We start from the raw sequence: 16,216 nt of genomic DNA on the forward strand, positions 1-16,216 counted from the left end.
CAGGTCCCACTTCAAGGCACAAGCCAGGGCAAAAAACTCCACCCTGTATCACCTCCCGGATCATCAAATGTTTTGAAAGTCATTGTGTATGAATAGGAAGTTGTCTCGAATAAAGCCGAGAATCAACAAGACAATTCCACGGGACAGCAGTTATTCTAAACACCACTGTTTGAAATTAAATCATTTGACATTCTATATTGGTAAGTTCTCACGTTTCTAGAAAGAATAAAAAAAATATTTTCACATAAGCACATCAAGCATTTAGTTACTTTCATTGGATGCACAGAATTTAAATAGTTGCTTTATTTAGTACTAAAAAAAACTCGTACCATTGCTCAGTCTTTTGAAAACCTGTTTCTACTGTTTCTTTCGGTTTTTCTACTTGTTGGGATACATGCTACGAATTGTAAGATGGCCGACGTGCTCGCCCATAGACGTGCTCGTAGCAGTGGGCAGGAGCTCTGACGTCAAAATGAATAATTGCCTGGCGTACAAGTGACGCGTCCTGTCACTGTGTTCTTTCTTTATCCCAACCTCTTCTAGTTTTATTTGCTGACCCGGAAGCCTTGGATACGTTGGGTCGCCATGGGCAGCAAGATGGCTGCTGCCAGCAGGGTCGTTCAGGTAACTTTGCAAATGCCCCCAGTACTTGAAAGGAGAGACTCGTAATGGAGGAACGAGGACAGTGCATTCAGTGGCAGCCTGTCTCTAAAGTGGCGAAAATGCTCTGGTTTCTTTAATGAGTCGTCCAAGAATTCTATGGACGTTATTAACTGTAATAAAACATCTGAACGTTCTGATTACTGGTTCGAAAAGTATTGTGCTCCGTTAAACTCTGCGCAGGGACCGTATTCGTATAAACTAATGATGTATTGCGGAAACTGCACGTATGATGCTCGAGTCTCGCACTTTGAATGAAGCTCGTCATAGAACAGTCTTCAGCTCTGCCACTTTCAGTGGAGCACCGTTATAACGCTTATTTTGATCGCGCCTGTGAGACTACGCTTTTCGTTTTAATCTTACATTTTAGTTTCGCAGCCTTCGTCTTAGTCACTTGTTTAGAGCAATGGATCCTGAAATCCATAGGGTATTTGTTAAAAGAAAATCTCGGGCTCTTGATAAATGTTAGAAGTATGTCTCCGCATGCTCCGGTATGAAGTCTCTGCTTTGTGTGTGCCGGTGACGCTTGCGCTCCTGATACATCTCACATTTTTTGTTAGAGGGGATCTTGAAATCAAGTTGTTCCTATGGTATTGGTTCTGTGTGTGCAAGGGAAATATACACTGGTAATGTCCATGGGTTGTTTGTGCATACTTGACCACTCTCCCGTATTTTCGTGTTCGTTCGTCATTCACCTAATGGATTACACTGTTAAAAGCCGGACTTCGCCCGTGTTTTTTTGTTCAGGGGTTGCCAGGTAGCGGTTTGTTTAAGATAATCTCATCCCGGTTATCAATTTGTTAGCAGTTTTATATAATGCTAACTTGGCCCTAGGAATTAGAGCCATGTACTTAAGCACCAGATACCATTACACAAGGTATGATTTTTTTTTAAAAGGCAAAGGAGCTTGAGAGATTTTATTCAAAATCACAGGTTGAGCTGATGCTAAACTCAAACCTTATTTCCTTGTTCCAGTGTTGGCAGCTATACCAATTTTGTATTTTTTGTTGTATATTTCTAGAGGTCTTCCACCAGTACATACATCCATACACACGTGCCTGTGCGGTCGGTCGGTCGGTCTCAGTGTGCGTAGGGATGCCACCAACATGTCAAGATATTTAATGCTATCAGGGGTTGTATTACACATTATCATTGTTTGCACCCTATTATGGTGAATGCACTGCCCCCAGGGCAGCCGTGAATTCTCGCTGCCTTGGAGGCAGCACATTTATGTGAAAACACAGAGCAGCTGCTCCGTGCTTTCACTGTGCAGGCAGCAGCCGCCTGCACCTTAAAAGGGGATTAGAGATCCCCTTGGAGGCGGTGCAGTGAGTGACTGCACCTGCCTGCAAGGGGATGTCTGGCGGGTCCATGCGACCCCCTTTATTCCCTGTGGAGGGCTGCTTTCAGGGGGTGCACTGACAGTGCGCCATCTTTTTAAATGGCGCACTGTCAGTGCGCCTCCTGCGGGCTTCTTCGACTCTGCACCCGCAGCTGTAATATGGAGCAGGCACACAGTCAAAGGAATTCTCTCATTTGCATAGGGCATGCCCCTATGCAAAGGAGGGAACACCCTCTGAAGGTAGCTCTGGCGCATAAAGTGCACCATACTATCAGTATTATAGAAGTGGACGCACAAGCGTCTACACCCCTTATATATTACCAAAGTGCACGCAAAGTGGGCGCAAATGCCCGTTACGGCCCCAGACGTGTTTGCTTAATTAGTTCAGTTAAACCTAGACTAGGACACATACAGTGCATTAGGCTGTCTTATAAAAATCCGGATATTGAAATGGAGCGAAGTGGCCACCCTAGGTGTAAATAGAGAAGATTGGTGGATGAGAGACAATAAAAAAAACATGGAAAAAGACACAAAGTAAACAAGAGAAAAGAAATAGCAGAAAAGCCTATCGATCCTGCCCAATCTGTGATGAGTTCGCCCTCATGTGCTTCTCCCCTGCCTCAGCTCCTGTTGCTGTCTCACCTGTGTGCTTCTAACTCCAATACACCACTCTGCTGTCTCATCTGTTTACTTTCTCCTACTCCGCTTCATGTATCTTTGTCTTGATTTACTTCCCTTCATCCTCGCACCTGTGTTGCCTCTGCCCGCTTTCCACATTGCTTCCCACTCACCCTCTTTAGGTCCTAAGCCTACCAGACTTTTGAAAAAATGGGGGGGTTTGGCCATAGGGGTTAGAGGCTAGGTAGGGCATAATTATCAGAAAGAGAAAATATTAACCTAACCTCCAATCACTTCAAACAGATTACTACTGTGAAGTAAGATAAACCAAAATTAATAAGTTTATCTTGCCAATAAATTTTACCTTTTATTTTATGTTTGTTTGTATATATGATTTCTATCGCAGAAAAAACACAACTACTATACAAAATGCCACAAAAGTATATAACTAAACAGTACAACAACAAATAAATTGTGTCTTAACATACATATAACTACAACCACATATTCAATACATATATATACACAACAGTGATATGTCAAAAAAAGTTGTTATGTACATGATTAATCTCATATAGTTGTCATACGAATGAAAAAGTTTCGACAACTAAGCAACCTATAACTTAGAAAGTGAATGATACTCCAAGTATTTCTGCACTGGAATCAATTTACTAATTTATACAAGAACATTAATGTCGTTGCCATTTAATGTCATTGCCGACGTGTTTCGAGTACTGGTTTACGAATTACCGGACACTCATCAGGGCTGGATTAATCTTTTCAATGAAGGACTGTTTATGACAAAAAACAAAAGTATTTTAGAAGGCTTCCTCAACGCCTTTAGTGCTCATTCAATATATACATAGTTACTGGCCACATACCTGCATGATACCATTGTAGGATGCTAGCCTTAAAAATGTCTTTCAACGCAGTGGGTGCCAATCTGCAACAAAGTATCAAATTTGTAGTCCTGCTGCATAATGATGCCTTTTAAGTTAACTAATAAGGCTGTATCCGGATAAAATCTACCTTGTTGTCGGAGTGTGCAATCCCACACCCTTATTTTTCAGAAATTTCAGTCAGTGCGCCTGTGGGTCTTTGTTTCTGTAAGAGTGGGTGATTGCAATTTAGCCAGAATCCCTTTAACATTGAATGATCAGGCTAAATCAGGGGAGAATTAATTTTACCTCACCGCTGATAGACTTATTCAGATACCCTTTTGTTTTCTGAAATATGGGTCAGGGCGATCACAGGTCTCTATTTCTGCATGAGCGAGTGATTACGTTTTAGTTGGATCGTCATGTGTTAAATCGAAACAATGTGTCTAAACAAACACAAGCGGCTACTTACTCATGTACGGGCGGAAACTGCAACCTGGGAAGAGGGATTATCGGTTTTTGAATGCCAATGGTTCCATACTAAAAGCCTGTTTAGCTGCGGAAAACAACGTCGAAATTAGTCCCCGGTTTTCGTAGGCACAACGCTAAACTTAAACTGAGTCCGATGGAATGTTCGCTCACCTTATTGCTTTTGAAATTATTTCGAACGCGAGCCCACTTCTGGTGGGTGGGTGTGTGTGTGTGTAAAGCCGAAGCAGCGGCTTTTGGTTAGATTACCTAATCAACCCATCACGTGGTCCTTTATGCAGCCAATTAGAAAGGGGGCCGCCCCTATGATGGTGAACTCTGGGAGTTGTATTTCAGTACCTGGATTGTTTACCAAATATTAAGAAAAATTAGAAACGACTTGGAAAAAATATGATGAGGTTATCGTTCCTGTTTATAATAACAACTTCGTCTGGAAAAGAAGGTTTTCGGTTAATTTACCGAATTGCATTATTCCGTAATCATTATCATGGAGATTGGCCGTCTTGTGACTGTGGGGATGGATTGTGGGAGTCGTATTTCAATAGCGAGGCATTTTTTAATGTACATTTATCGTTCCTGTTTGAATAGGCCACTTTGTGTCATCAAAACACATGTTTAATCCTAAAATAATGTAACAGCGATTTGATACCTCATAGACATGCGAGGTGACCCAGTCAAATGAAATAGCAATTCTAGTTTACACCCTGTTTAGTTCACTCATACAGTTCAAACCCCGATTGATACTATCAAATTTCATGATTAAATACGCTTCTTTGCGTAGCAGAGCGCTTTCAATATTTGGAGACTTATGTTTTGGATTGTAGTGTAGTTCCTAGTTTCCCACTAGGCCCTGCGCATTGGAATAACATAAACAGTAGTATCGACGTGGAACTGCGGATATTCCAGGCCTCCACTGACTATGCTAAACTTAATTGGGTTGTGTTACCAACTAGCTCAGAGGTCACTGGAAACTTTCTTCTCTGCATGGGAAGTGATCAGCTTCCTTGGCACAGACAAGAAGGGATTCAGCTTTCCAACAACCGTGCAACATGACAACTTTGCTCCTCAGATCAAGAGTCCATCTCTAGGGTCGTGTGAAACAATAGACATGTATTTCACTCAGTCAGTCTAGTGCAGTTTACTTTCACGAGATGTAGAGAATAGAGAGACGGGCGTTCGTCAATAAAGGGTTAACATTTATTGAACAGTCTTTCTTCTCGTACAAGAGAAATGTATTGCCACAATTGCAATAATTGTTATTATAAAAAGTATGTACAGTAAGATAAGTATTGCGAAATAGAACTGTAAAAGCATTGATATGGTTTCTTAGCCATACAATGGTTTAAAAGTAATAAAACATATATACAGTCATATATACATTAGGCTAACATACTCAACTGGTGCTTCTAACTAAGCCTACCCCAGTGTGCCTGACCTAAGCCTAACACGTGAAAAGGGGAGTAAGTAAGTAGCTTTAAGTTAAGTTGGTTTTGCCAAGGTTTGTTTCAAGAATTCTCGTCTAAGGGTTTAGTCAACACCATACCTCTGAATAGAGTGATGGAGGATTGGTATCTCCTTCAGGGGTCTCTCTCGATATCCCAGTCACCCGCGAGGGTAAACCGGAAGCGCCGGGACTGGATTTCTCTGCACGAGAAAGGCAGCGGCTTCTCTTCAGCGCGTCGAGGAAGGAGGGGGGACAGCGTCCGCGGGCAGCTGGATCTGCTGGATGTCTTCGCAGAGGGACGGCTGTTCAGCTCCTTAAGCGTACTGCACCATAGTTCGCGCTTTAGCGGCAATAATGGTATCAGCAGCTTCACCACCACAGGATAGCAGGCTGCAGCGACAGAGTGCTAGATTTACCAACACGGGGTCGTGCAGGCAGCTGGCATCAGTAGCTCGTACAACAGGCATTGCTTAAGGCAACGTTGGTAATATTTATACCTGACAGGTGCCGGGTTTGACGCAAGTTTGCTGGACATAAGACGTCAATTAAAGATGTCACTAGGAAGTGATAGTTATCAGTTGCTCATTAGAGTTCCATTACTAATCAAAACATAGCAAGCGGGGATTTCCAGGTTTGCTGAGTTTTTATCTTGTTGAAGAACTCGGAGTGTTATCTAGGAATATCAGATAGTGACTACTGCTCTGTCATTGCACTAATTGGTCGCAAAGGAAGTGGCAGAGAGAACTATGCTGGAATGTGGCTCTGTTCGTGTGAGGCTAGAGATGACTTTTCAGAAAATCGCACTTGAACGGTTATGTCAATATAGGGAATACATGGATTTATAGCCGAATAGGGGCATAAGGTCACAGTATCGATCAGGAACCTAGATAAACACGCAACAGGATCAATCCCTGTAAGGATGGTCCATTGGAGCTCGTTTTCACTATGGTTTGCAGACAAAAAAATTTCAACCATGGGGGCACTGAGAACTTTTCTCCTGATCCTAGATCTGTGTTGTGTTATTCTCATATTAATCTGTTGGCATGTCTTGCCTATATATACTTTGTTGCATGGGCACACCACTGCGTAGATAACATTCCTCGTTTTACAATTTGTGAAACTATCATGTCTCCATTTGACCCCATTGTGGTCAAAGATGTTGCCCTCAATCGTTGCGGAACAGGCTATACAATTCCCACATTTGTGGTGTCCGCAGACAGGTTTCAGATTCCATTGTGTGATTAAATCGCTTTTGGGTTTGGGGATATAACTGTCTGCTTGTTAGACGGACCTGGAGGGTCGGCCGAGGACAAGGGGAGAGGTCTCCGGGGAGAGCCGTCTCCAGCGATCGTACAGACGAGTAACTTCCCCCCCACAGATGTACACCACACCAAGATAAGGTTTAACGTTCTTTATAAGCAATCTTTAAGTACGGTAGAATGGTACAAGGAGGTCTGGACTCAGGGGTCCCCTCGATTCTAGTCTCTTAGATGGGAAGGGGGTAGCGGGACAGTCTTGTTACCAATCTGGTAGATGCGATGATATGATGGATAGCTCACAATCCTCGAGCTCGGCGTTCTAGATGGACGGGCCGCGGCAGCGCCGGCAGGTCCCGAGATGATCGAAGGTAGCGACGGTCCGCGGCGGCGCCAGCAGGTCCCGGTGAAGGTGGTTGTTACAACGGTCCGCGGCAGCGCCAGCAGGTCCCGACGAGGATGAAGGATGCAGAAGGTTGCGGCAGCGCCAGCAGGTAAGACAATAGTTCGCAAGGCAGGGCTACGGCAGCGCCAGTAGTCCGTCAAGGATGAGTTCTTCGCGGTGTCTCTCGACTCCAGGATACAACTGCCTTCCTGCTCTGGAGCTGCCCCAGTTATAGGTCTGGCGCCCTTTGATGTCCGGACCCTCGCACTTGAAGGTCGGGAGGTCCGGGATGAGGGAGTCCAGACACCCAGCAGGGGGGTGGAGCCAGCGCCCGGGGGAGCTGGGGGGCGATCGGCACCTGGCGGGGGAGAGCCATCGACACTTCTTTCTCCCATTGACCTGCCAAGTGGTCCGTTCACCTCCTGGGTGGATGGTGGTGCCGGGATGTCGGGGCCTGGCCAGGCCCAGGGTTAGGGTCGATCTGAGGCCACGCGGCCTTGTGGTGCAGTGTCCAAGATGGCGGCCGGGCGAGGGAGCCGGTAGTGATTCGGCCCCATGATGCAGAGATGTCCGGGGGCCGGAGTCCCTTATGAGACGGGGTGCGGGTTGCTTCTGTGGGTAACACCTGGAGGGCCGGGCTCGGGCCCTGTCATGCGGGGAGGAAGTAAGCCCTTCATGTGGCCTGTCCAACATGCGTCCCCCCCAGCTGAAGGCGGGGGGAGTCACCCATCTTCTTGGGGACTCTCCTCGTCGAGGCGGAAAAAGCGTGACAGGCCATCTGCGTTGGCGTGGTCTTGGCCAGGTCGATGTTCCACAGTGAAGTCCATCCCCTGCAGGGAGATGGACCAACGCAATAGTTTTGGGTTTTCCCCCCGCATCTGCATTAGCCACTGCAGGGGCCGATGATCTGTCTGCACCCGGAAGTGGGTACCGAAGAGATAAGGCCGGAGCTTTTTGAGGGCCCACACCACTCCCTCTCGATGGTGCTCCAGCGTTGTTCTCGGGCCAGGAGACGTCTGCTGATGAAGGCCACTGGTTGGTCAAGTCCTTCGGGGTTCAACTGGGAGAGGACCGCCCCAATGCCATGGTCGGAGGCATCCGTTTGTATGATGAATTCCCGACTGTAGTCGGGGGCCTGGAGCACAGGGGCAGTGCACATGGCGGCCTTCAGCTTCTCGAAGGCCGCCTGACAGTCTGGGGTCCAGTTGACCTTCTTCGGGTGGTTTTTGGATGTGAGTTCCGTGAGGGGCCCCACAATGCTGCCATAGTCCCTCACGAACCGCCTGTAGTAGCCTGTGAGCCCCAAGAAGGCTCGGACCTCGGTCTGCGTGACGGGGGGCTGCCAGGACTGGATGGCAGCGATCTTGAGTTGAAGAGGGGCCACCAGACCGCTTCCCACCTGGTGTCCGAGATAGGTCACGGACCCCTGACCAATTTGGCATTTGCTGGCCTTGATTGTGAGGCCGGCCCGTTGGAGGGCCTGCAGGACCTCTCGGAGGTGGTGGAGGTGGTCGGACCAGTGGCGGCTGTACACGGCGATATCGTCCAGGTAGGCGGCGCTGAACTCCTCGAGTCCCGCCAAGACCTGGTTCACCAGTCGCTGAAAAGTAGCTGGAGCATTCTTCATGCCGAATGGCATGACCTTGAAGTGGTAGTGGCCATCAGGGGTGGAAAAGGCGGATCGTTCTTGAGCCCGGGGTGTGAGACCGATCTGCCAGTAGCCCGCGGTCAGGTCGAAGATGCTGAGGTAGCGGGCAGCCCCCATGCGGTCGATCAGTTCATCTGCTCGGGGGATGGGATGAGCGTCGGTTCGGGTGACAGCGTTCAAGCCCCGATAGTCGACGCAGAATCGGAGCTCAGGGGTGGTGCCGGGGGCCGCAGCTTTGGGGACCAGCACGACCGGGCTGGCCCAGGGGCTGTCCGAAGGCTCGATGACCCCGAGCGTGAGCATCTTTGACACCTCCTCTTGGATGCAGGCCCGTACCCGATCTGGTACGCGGTACGCCCGATGTCTGATAGGGGGACTGTCCCCAGTGTCCACGTCGTGCAAGCACCAGGGGGTGACCCCTGGGGTGAGGGAAAACAGGGTCGCAAACTGCAGCAGGAGGTCCCGGCAGCCTTGGCGCTGTTCCGGGGTGAGGGCCTCTGAGAGTCGGACCCCGTCCACGGAACCATCTTTCTCCCGGGTCTTTAGGAGATCAGGGAGAGGCTCGGAGTCGTCTTCCGCTCCGCTGTCTGTAGCCATCAGGAGGCTAAGCTCCGAGCGCACAAAGTGGGGTTTGAGTCTATTGGCGTGGAGGACCCGGAGGGGGTTCCGGGAAGATTCCATATCGATGAGATAGGTGACGGGGCTCTTGCGCTCGACCACTTTGAAGGGCCCCGTCCACTTGTCCTGCAAGGCACATGGTTCGGTGGGGGACATCACCCACACTTGTTGGCCAGGTTCGAATTCGATGGAGGAGGCATTTTGATGGTACCATTTCTTCATGTCCTCCTGACTGGCCTCAAGGTTCGCTTTCGCCATTTCTCTGAATCGCCTGGTCTGATTGCGTAGGGTCAGGAGGTACTTGAAGACATCTGGAGGGGTCTTTAGGGGGGGCATCTCCCAACCTTCTTTGACTAGGCTGAGGGGCCCTCGCACAGGGTGTCCGTACAAGAGTTCGAACGGGCTGAAGCCGAGGGACTTCTGGGGGACTTCTCGATATGCGAAGAGGAGGCACGGCAGTAGCACATCCCACTGGCGACGGAGGGGCTCTTCCAACCCCCCAATCATCCCTTTTGAGCGTGCGGTTGAACCGCTCGACTAGTCCGTTTCCTTGAGGGTGATAGGGGGTCGTGAATCGGTAGGTGACCCCGCACTGTTGCCAGAGGGACTTCATATATTTTTAAATAAAGTTTGTGCCTCTGTCGCTGACGACTTCTCGGGGAAAGCCCACCCGGGAGAAGATCCCCATTAAGGCCCGGCCGACCACCGGGGCTGTTACAGTTCGCAGGGGAACAGCCTCGGGGTAGCGGGTGGCGTGGTCCACCAGTACCAGGATGAACCGATGTCCTTGTGCTGTACGGGGGTCCAGGGGCCCCACAATGTCTATTCCCACCCTCTCGAACGGGGTGGTGACAACTGGGAAGGGTTGCAGAGGTGCTTTAAGTTTGCGGCCGCTCTTCCCGCTGGCCTGGCACGTGGGGCAGGACCGGCAGTGATTGAGGACGTCGTTTCTCATCTTGGGCCAGAAAAAGTGGGTCACCAGGCGACTGTAGGTTTTGTCCTGACCCAGGTGTCCAGCCAGGGGGACATCGTGGGCCAAATTTAACAAGAAGTCTCTAAAGCGGAGGGGCACCACCAGCACTCGACTGGCCCCTAACTCCGCGATTCTCTGTTCACTGTACAACAGGTCGTTGTCCCAATAGATCCAATGGGCTCCGGAGGTGTCCCCTGCGCTCTGGGGGAGGGCTTGCTGGCGGAGTCCCTCGAGGGAGGGACAGGTCTTCTGCTCTTGACGGAACTGTTCCTGGGTGGGCCCCCCTTCCTGATGCCACTGAGCCAGGCCGGGAAGGTCCTGGGGCTGAGCGAGCCCTTCGGGAGTTTGCTCTGGGGGGTCGGTATGGTCGGTGTCTTCTACTGGAGCGATCGGGGGAGGAGGTGCTGGCCATTCGGGTTCTTCTGGTCGGGGAATGGTACGGGCGGCCATGGACCGGGTGGTTACGCACGCCCAGTCCGGGAGGCCCAACATCCCCAGGTGCTCTCTTCTCTCTACGGCGGCCCACGGGGAACTCGCAAGATCATTCCCCAGGAGACAGTCCACGGGGGCATCATCTCGGACCGTCACCTTCAACATGCCGGAGACTCCTCCCCATTCGAAGGGGACGCAGGCCATCCGACATAGACTCTCCGAATTGTCGGCTGAAAGGACGGGGCAGAGAATGTTTGGCAGGATCTGTTCTGGGGTCACCAGGTGACAGCGGACGGCCGTCACACTGGCCCCTGTGTCACGTAGGGCTTCGGCCCTGCGCCCATTAATGTTCACCCACTGACTATATTTTCTGGTGTTGGCGGGTAGGGGAGCCCGCGGGACCATGTCTCTTCCTCCTAGGCACGCTAGAACCATGGCGGCCGGTTCCCACTCTTGTTGTTCTTACTCGCATTCTTCCTGTTCTTGGGAGATTTGTTCTCCCCCCAGGGCGGCGGCAGCTACCTGGCGGGGTCTCGGAGTCTGGTTCTGTGGACAGTTCGGGTCATTGGCGTAGTGGCCGACTCGCTGGCATCGGTGACACGTGACATTGGCTCGGTTGAACCGCGGACCGTCGCTACCTTCGATCGTCTCGGGACCTGCCGGCGCTGCCGCGGCCCGTCCATCTAGAACGCCGAGCTCGAGGATTGTGAGCTATCCATCATATAATCGCATCTACCAGATTGGTAGCAAGACTGTCCCGCTACCCCCTTCCCATCTAAGAGACTAGAATCGAGGGGACCCCTGAGTCCGGGGCAACCCCCCGGGCGCACCGGGGGGTTGCCCCAGTTGGCCGGGGGCGGGGTGCTGGCAGCGGGAGCGGCCGGGACGGTGTCTCTTCCTCGTCCCTGGCCCCCTCCTCCTCCTCGGGGACGGTGCTGACCTTGGTTGTTCCGGTTCTGTTCGTGCGGCCCACTCCGGCCTACTCGGGTGATCTCCCACCGGTCAGCCTCGGCGGCGAGCTGCCGTGGGTCAGTCAATTTACTGTCGAGGAGGTGCTGCCTGAGCTCGACGAAGCAGTTGTTAGAGAGGTGCTCCCACACCATGAGATTAAAAAGTTGCTCATAGGTCGTTACATGGCTTCCCTTGATCCAACCCTCGAAGGCTCGGCTGAAATAGTTTACATATTCCACCCAAGTTGTACCCGGGATCCGGGTGCAGTCTCGGAACCTCTGGCGGTACATTTCGGGTGTGAGCCCATATCGGGTGAGGAGGGCAGCCTTCATGTGGTCATAGGAGGTCATCAGATGGTCTGGGAGCTGTAACAGGGCATCGCGGCCTTCATTGACGAACCTCCCCCATAGACCGGCTCCCCAGTCGCTTCGATCGATCCGGTGGGAGGTCATGGCGATCTCGTAGGCCTTGAACCACTGTTGTATGTCGTCATCTCGGAAATACTCTCGAACGACATCCTTGGGGATGTGTACTTTCTTTTCTGTCGCTCCTGGGGTGCGCGGTTGCTCGGGCACCCCCAGTTCTTTGTTCTGCTTCCGTAAGTCTATTTCTGCTAGTTTGCGTTCGTGTTCGTACGCTAATCTCTTTTCTTCGAGCTCTCTCTGCCTCTGTTTTTCTTCCCGTTCTTCTCGGAGCCGCAGATGTTCTAGGTTCAGTTTTTGTTCGGCTAATTTGAGTTCACCGTCCATTTTGAGCCGGGCCATTTCTAACTCATGTAGTCTGCTTTTTTCTCTCTCTTGGATCTCTTCCTGCGAGAGACCCGTTCTTCGCTCCTCGGGAGCCGTGGTGTTCCTCTCTGATGCTGCAACATTTTGGTCCGGGGGTCTGACGGCCCCGGTTTCTGCCCACGACTCAATGGCGTGCTTGAAATTGTCTTTAGTACTCAGACCGGTGGTAGCAATGCCTAGTTCAATGCAGAATTGTTTCAATTCACGATGGCTGTACTCTACCAATTTCTCCATCTGGAATTTCTCGGTGGATCCGCTCTCTTTGGTTGTCATTGTGGTTTCGTCGTGGGGTGAGCTACTCTCTGTACGATTACGCGTTGATTCGGATCGCGCCGCTGGCCACCAATGTTAGACGGACCGGGAGGGTCGGCCGAGGACAAGGGGAGAGGTCTCCTGGGAGAGCCGTCTCCAGCGATCGTACAGACGAGTAACTTCCCCCCCACAGATGTACACCACACCAAGATAAGGTTTAACGTTCTTTATAAGCAATCTTTAAGTATGGTAGAATGGTACAAGGAGGTCTGGACTCAGGGGTCCCCTCGATTCTAGTCTCTTAGATGGGAAGGGGGTAGCGGGACAGTCTTGTTACCAATCTGGTAGATGCGATGATATGATGGATAGCTCACAATCCTCGAGCTCGGCGTTCTAGATGGACGGGCCGCGGCAGCGCCGGCAGGTCCCGAGATGATCGAAGGTAGCGACGGTCCGCGGCGGCGCCAGCAGGTCCCGGTGAAGGTGGTAGTTACAACGGTCCGCGGCAGCGCCAGCAGGTCCGACGAGGATGAAGGATGCAGAAGGTTGCGGCAGCGCCAGCAGGTAAGACAATAGTTCGCAAGGCAGGGCTACGGCAGCGCCAGTAGTCCGTCAAGGATGAGTTCTTCGCGGTGTCTCTCGACTCCAGGATACAACTGCCTTCCTGCTCTGGAGCTGCCCCAGTTATAGGTCTGGCGCCCTTTGATGTCCGGACCCTCGCACTTGGAGGTCGGGAGGTCCGGGATGAGGGAGTCCAGACACCCAGCAGGGGGGTGGAGCCAGCGCCCGGGGGTGCTGGGGGGCGATCGGCACCTGGCGGGGGAGAGCCATCGACACTTCTTTCTCCCATTGACCTGCCAAGTGGTCCGTTCACCTCCTGGGTGGATGGTGGTGCCGGGATGTCGGGGCCTGGCCAGGCCCAGGGTTAGGGTCGATCTGAGGCCACGCGGCCTCGTGGTGCAGTGTCCAAGATGGCGGCCGGGCCGGGCGAGGGAGCCGGTAGTGATTCGGCCCCATGATGCAGAGATGTCCGGGGGCCGGAGTCCCGTATGAGACTGGGTGCGGGTTGCTTCTGTGGGTAACACCTGGAGGGCCGGGCTCGGGCCCTGTCATGCGGGGAGGAAGTAAGCCCTTCATGTGGCCTGTCCAACACTGCTCTTATTAATTGCTGGCCAATACTCGGGTTCTTTCGCATCGCAAAGATTGGTTTCTGCAATGGATGTTCTAAATTCTCCAGTAAGTGCCAGTTTTTTAAGATGATTTGTCTGAATTTATTTGTGTGAGAACCATAGGTTGTCACACAAACCAATTTGTCCAGATCTACTTTTTCTTTTTTCTGTAGCAGACTTTCCCTAGGGGTGAATCTTGCTCTCTTCCTAGAGTGTTTTAACAATTTTTTTGGGTATCCCCTCTTTTCCATTTCTTTTCAGAAAGACATTGCATGAGTATCAAAATCTCTCACTTCTGAACAATTCCTTCTGATCCTTAGTAGTTGCCCGTAAGGAAGATTTTCCTTAAGGCACTGGGGGTGTGAACTTCTGTAGTGTTAAATGTTAAATGAACTTGTAACGCGCACGGCTGCCCCAGCCAAGGGGCGTCCCGGCGCTTGCCGTAAGAGGAGTGTCAGAGATAAGTGTTAGTTCTGACACAGTGAGGCAGTTATACATTAACAGAAGAGGTGGGTTTTTATCGCTTTCCTGAAAGGTAGAAGCTCTTCTATTTTTCGAATATGGATAGGGAGTCCATTCCAGAGTCTTGCGGCAAGGTGTCTAAATGACCGACCGCCCATTCTTGCTAGTTTGAAGCGGGGCACTACTGCCGGGGGACGTACGATGTGAGAAGGGAACATAGCATGTGGGGGGAGGCAGTTTTAAGGATTTTAAATGCAAGACAAAGGATTTTGAAATGGATCCTTTTTTCTACGGGAAGCTAATGGAGTTTCATAAGGACATTAGACAATGACTTATAGCATGGGAGACCGGTTAACGCTCTCGCTGCGGCGTTCCGGACTCGCTGGAGCCTAGCTTTCTCTGCTACATTTGCCCCTAACAAGAGAGAGCTGGTATAGTCCAGTCTTGACAAGATTGCTGAATGCACCACGATTTGGCGGGTTTGGGGGTCAAAGAATTTTAGGATGGGTCTAAGATTGCGTAGGATACCGAAACAGGTAGCTGCTACCTTTTTGGTATGAAAAGTAAAAGATAGATCAGTATCCGTCCAGACTCCCAAGTTTCTTATATGGCCTTTACATTCGGGAGGTTGGCTGAGTGTCTCTGGCCACCAATTGTTTCCCCAGGTCGTTGTTTCTTTTCCCACCAGTAACACTTCTGTTTTTCCAGCGTTAAGCTGGAGATAGTTTGTTGTCATCCAGCTGGTGATGTCGATAAGCGTCTGCTTAAAATTTTGTGCTCTAAGACCGTTTTCATTGTCCAGTGTCACCACCAGCTGGGTACCGTCGGCGTATGTCACTAGTGAGAGGCCGTGTTTTCTAGCTATTTCTGCCAGGGGTTGGACATAAACATTGAACAGGGTAGGGCTCAGAGCTGACCCTTGGGACACACCCTGTTCAATGGGGTGTTCTTTAGACAGAAATGGAGGGGTAGAGACTCTAAAGGATCTGCTCGAAAGGAAAGCTTTGAACCATTTGAGGGCAAGCCCTGTTATTCCTATCCCCTCCAGCCTCGACAGCAGGATCTCGTGTGACACCGTATCGAAGGCAGCACTGAGATCTAAAAGAATTAGTGCTGCCGTTCCCCCAGAATCTAATATGGTACGGAGGTGTTCTGTCACACTAAGAAGAGCTGTCTCAGTACTGTGGCCAGCGCGGAAGCCGTGTTGAGATCTATCCAGAATGGCATTGGATATCAAATAATTGGTCAGAATGGAGTTGACGTGGGCTTCTGCGACTTTTGCCGGCCAGGGGAGGAGAGAGATGGGTCTAAAGCTTTCAGGTAGGGCAGGATCTAGCGTGGGTTTTTTGATGATGAGAGTCACCCAGGCTTGCTTCCATCTCATAGGTAAGTTGGCTGTCGAGAAGGATAGATTAATCATGTCTCTAAGAGGGCCTAAGACCGTCCAGTCAGAATTTCTAAATAGTTCCGGTATCAGGGGATCTGCAGGTGAGCCTGATTTGATTTTATTGCAGAGTTTGAGAAAGTCATCTTGAGTGAGTGCTGGAAAATCGGAGAGGTTAGGCCCACTCAGGTCAGCTTGCTCCCGGGGGCCTGTATATCAGAAGACCTATAAGACTAAGTTGGGAATTTATCTTCATTGTAAATCGTGCACATTCACTATCCTTAATTTCTGACTTTATTTAGGGATGGTAGTCTTAAAGGACTCGGGAGAGAGAAACCACAAGGGTATGAGTAGGGACCTCGCAGTCCAGTCAGAATTTCTAAATCGTTCCGGTATCAGGGGATCTGCAGGTGAGCCTGATTTGATTTTATTGCAGTTTGAGAAAGTCATCTTGAGTGAGTGCTGGA

General features: G+C 50.6%; 1 protein-coding gene across 1 annotated transcript in view; it reads left to right on the forward strand.

Moving 5' to 3' along the window:
- The first annotated feature begins 390 nt into the window (after positions 1-390).
- KGD4 (alpha-ketoglutarate dehydrogenase subunit 4) overlaps positions 391-16,216 on the forward strand; it is a 57,699-nt gene continuing 41,873 nt past the window's right edge. The window contains exon 1 of the mRNA XM_086962969.1: positions 391-624. Coding sequence (XP_086819095.1) covers positions 586-624 — 39 coding nt within the window. The 5' untranslated portion in view covers positions 391-585. The remainder of the gene's footprint in view (positions 625-16,216) is intronic.

The sequence above is a fragment of the Lissotriton vulgaris genome, chromosome 3_1, assembly GCF_964263255.1.
Source record: "Lissotriton vulgaris chromosome 3_1, aLisVul1.2, whole genome shotgun sequence".
Lineage (NCBI taxonomy): Eukaryota > Metazoa > Chordata > Amphibia > Caudata > Salamandridae > Lissotriton > Lissotriton vulgaris.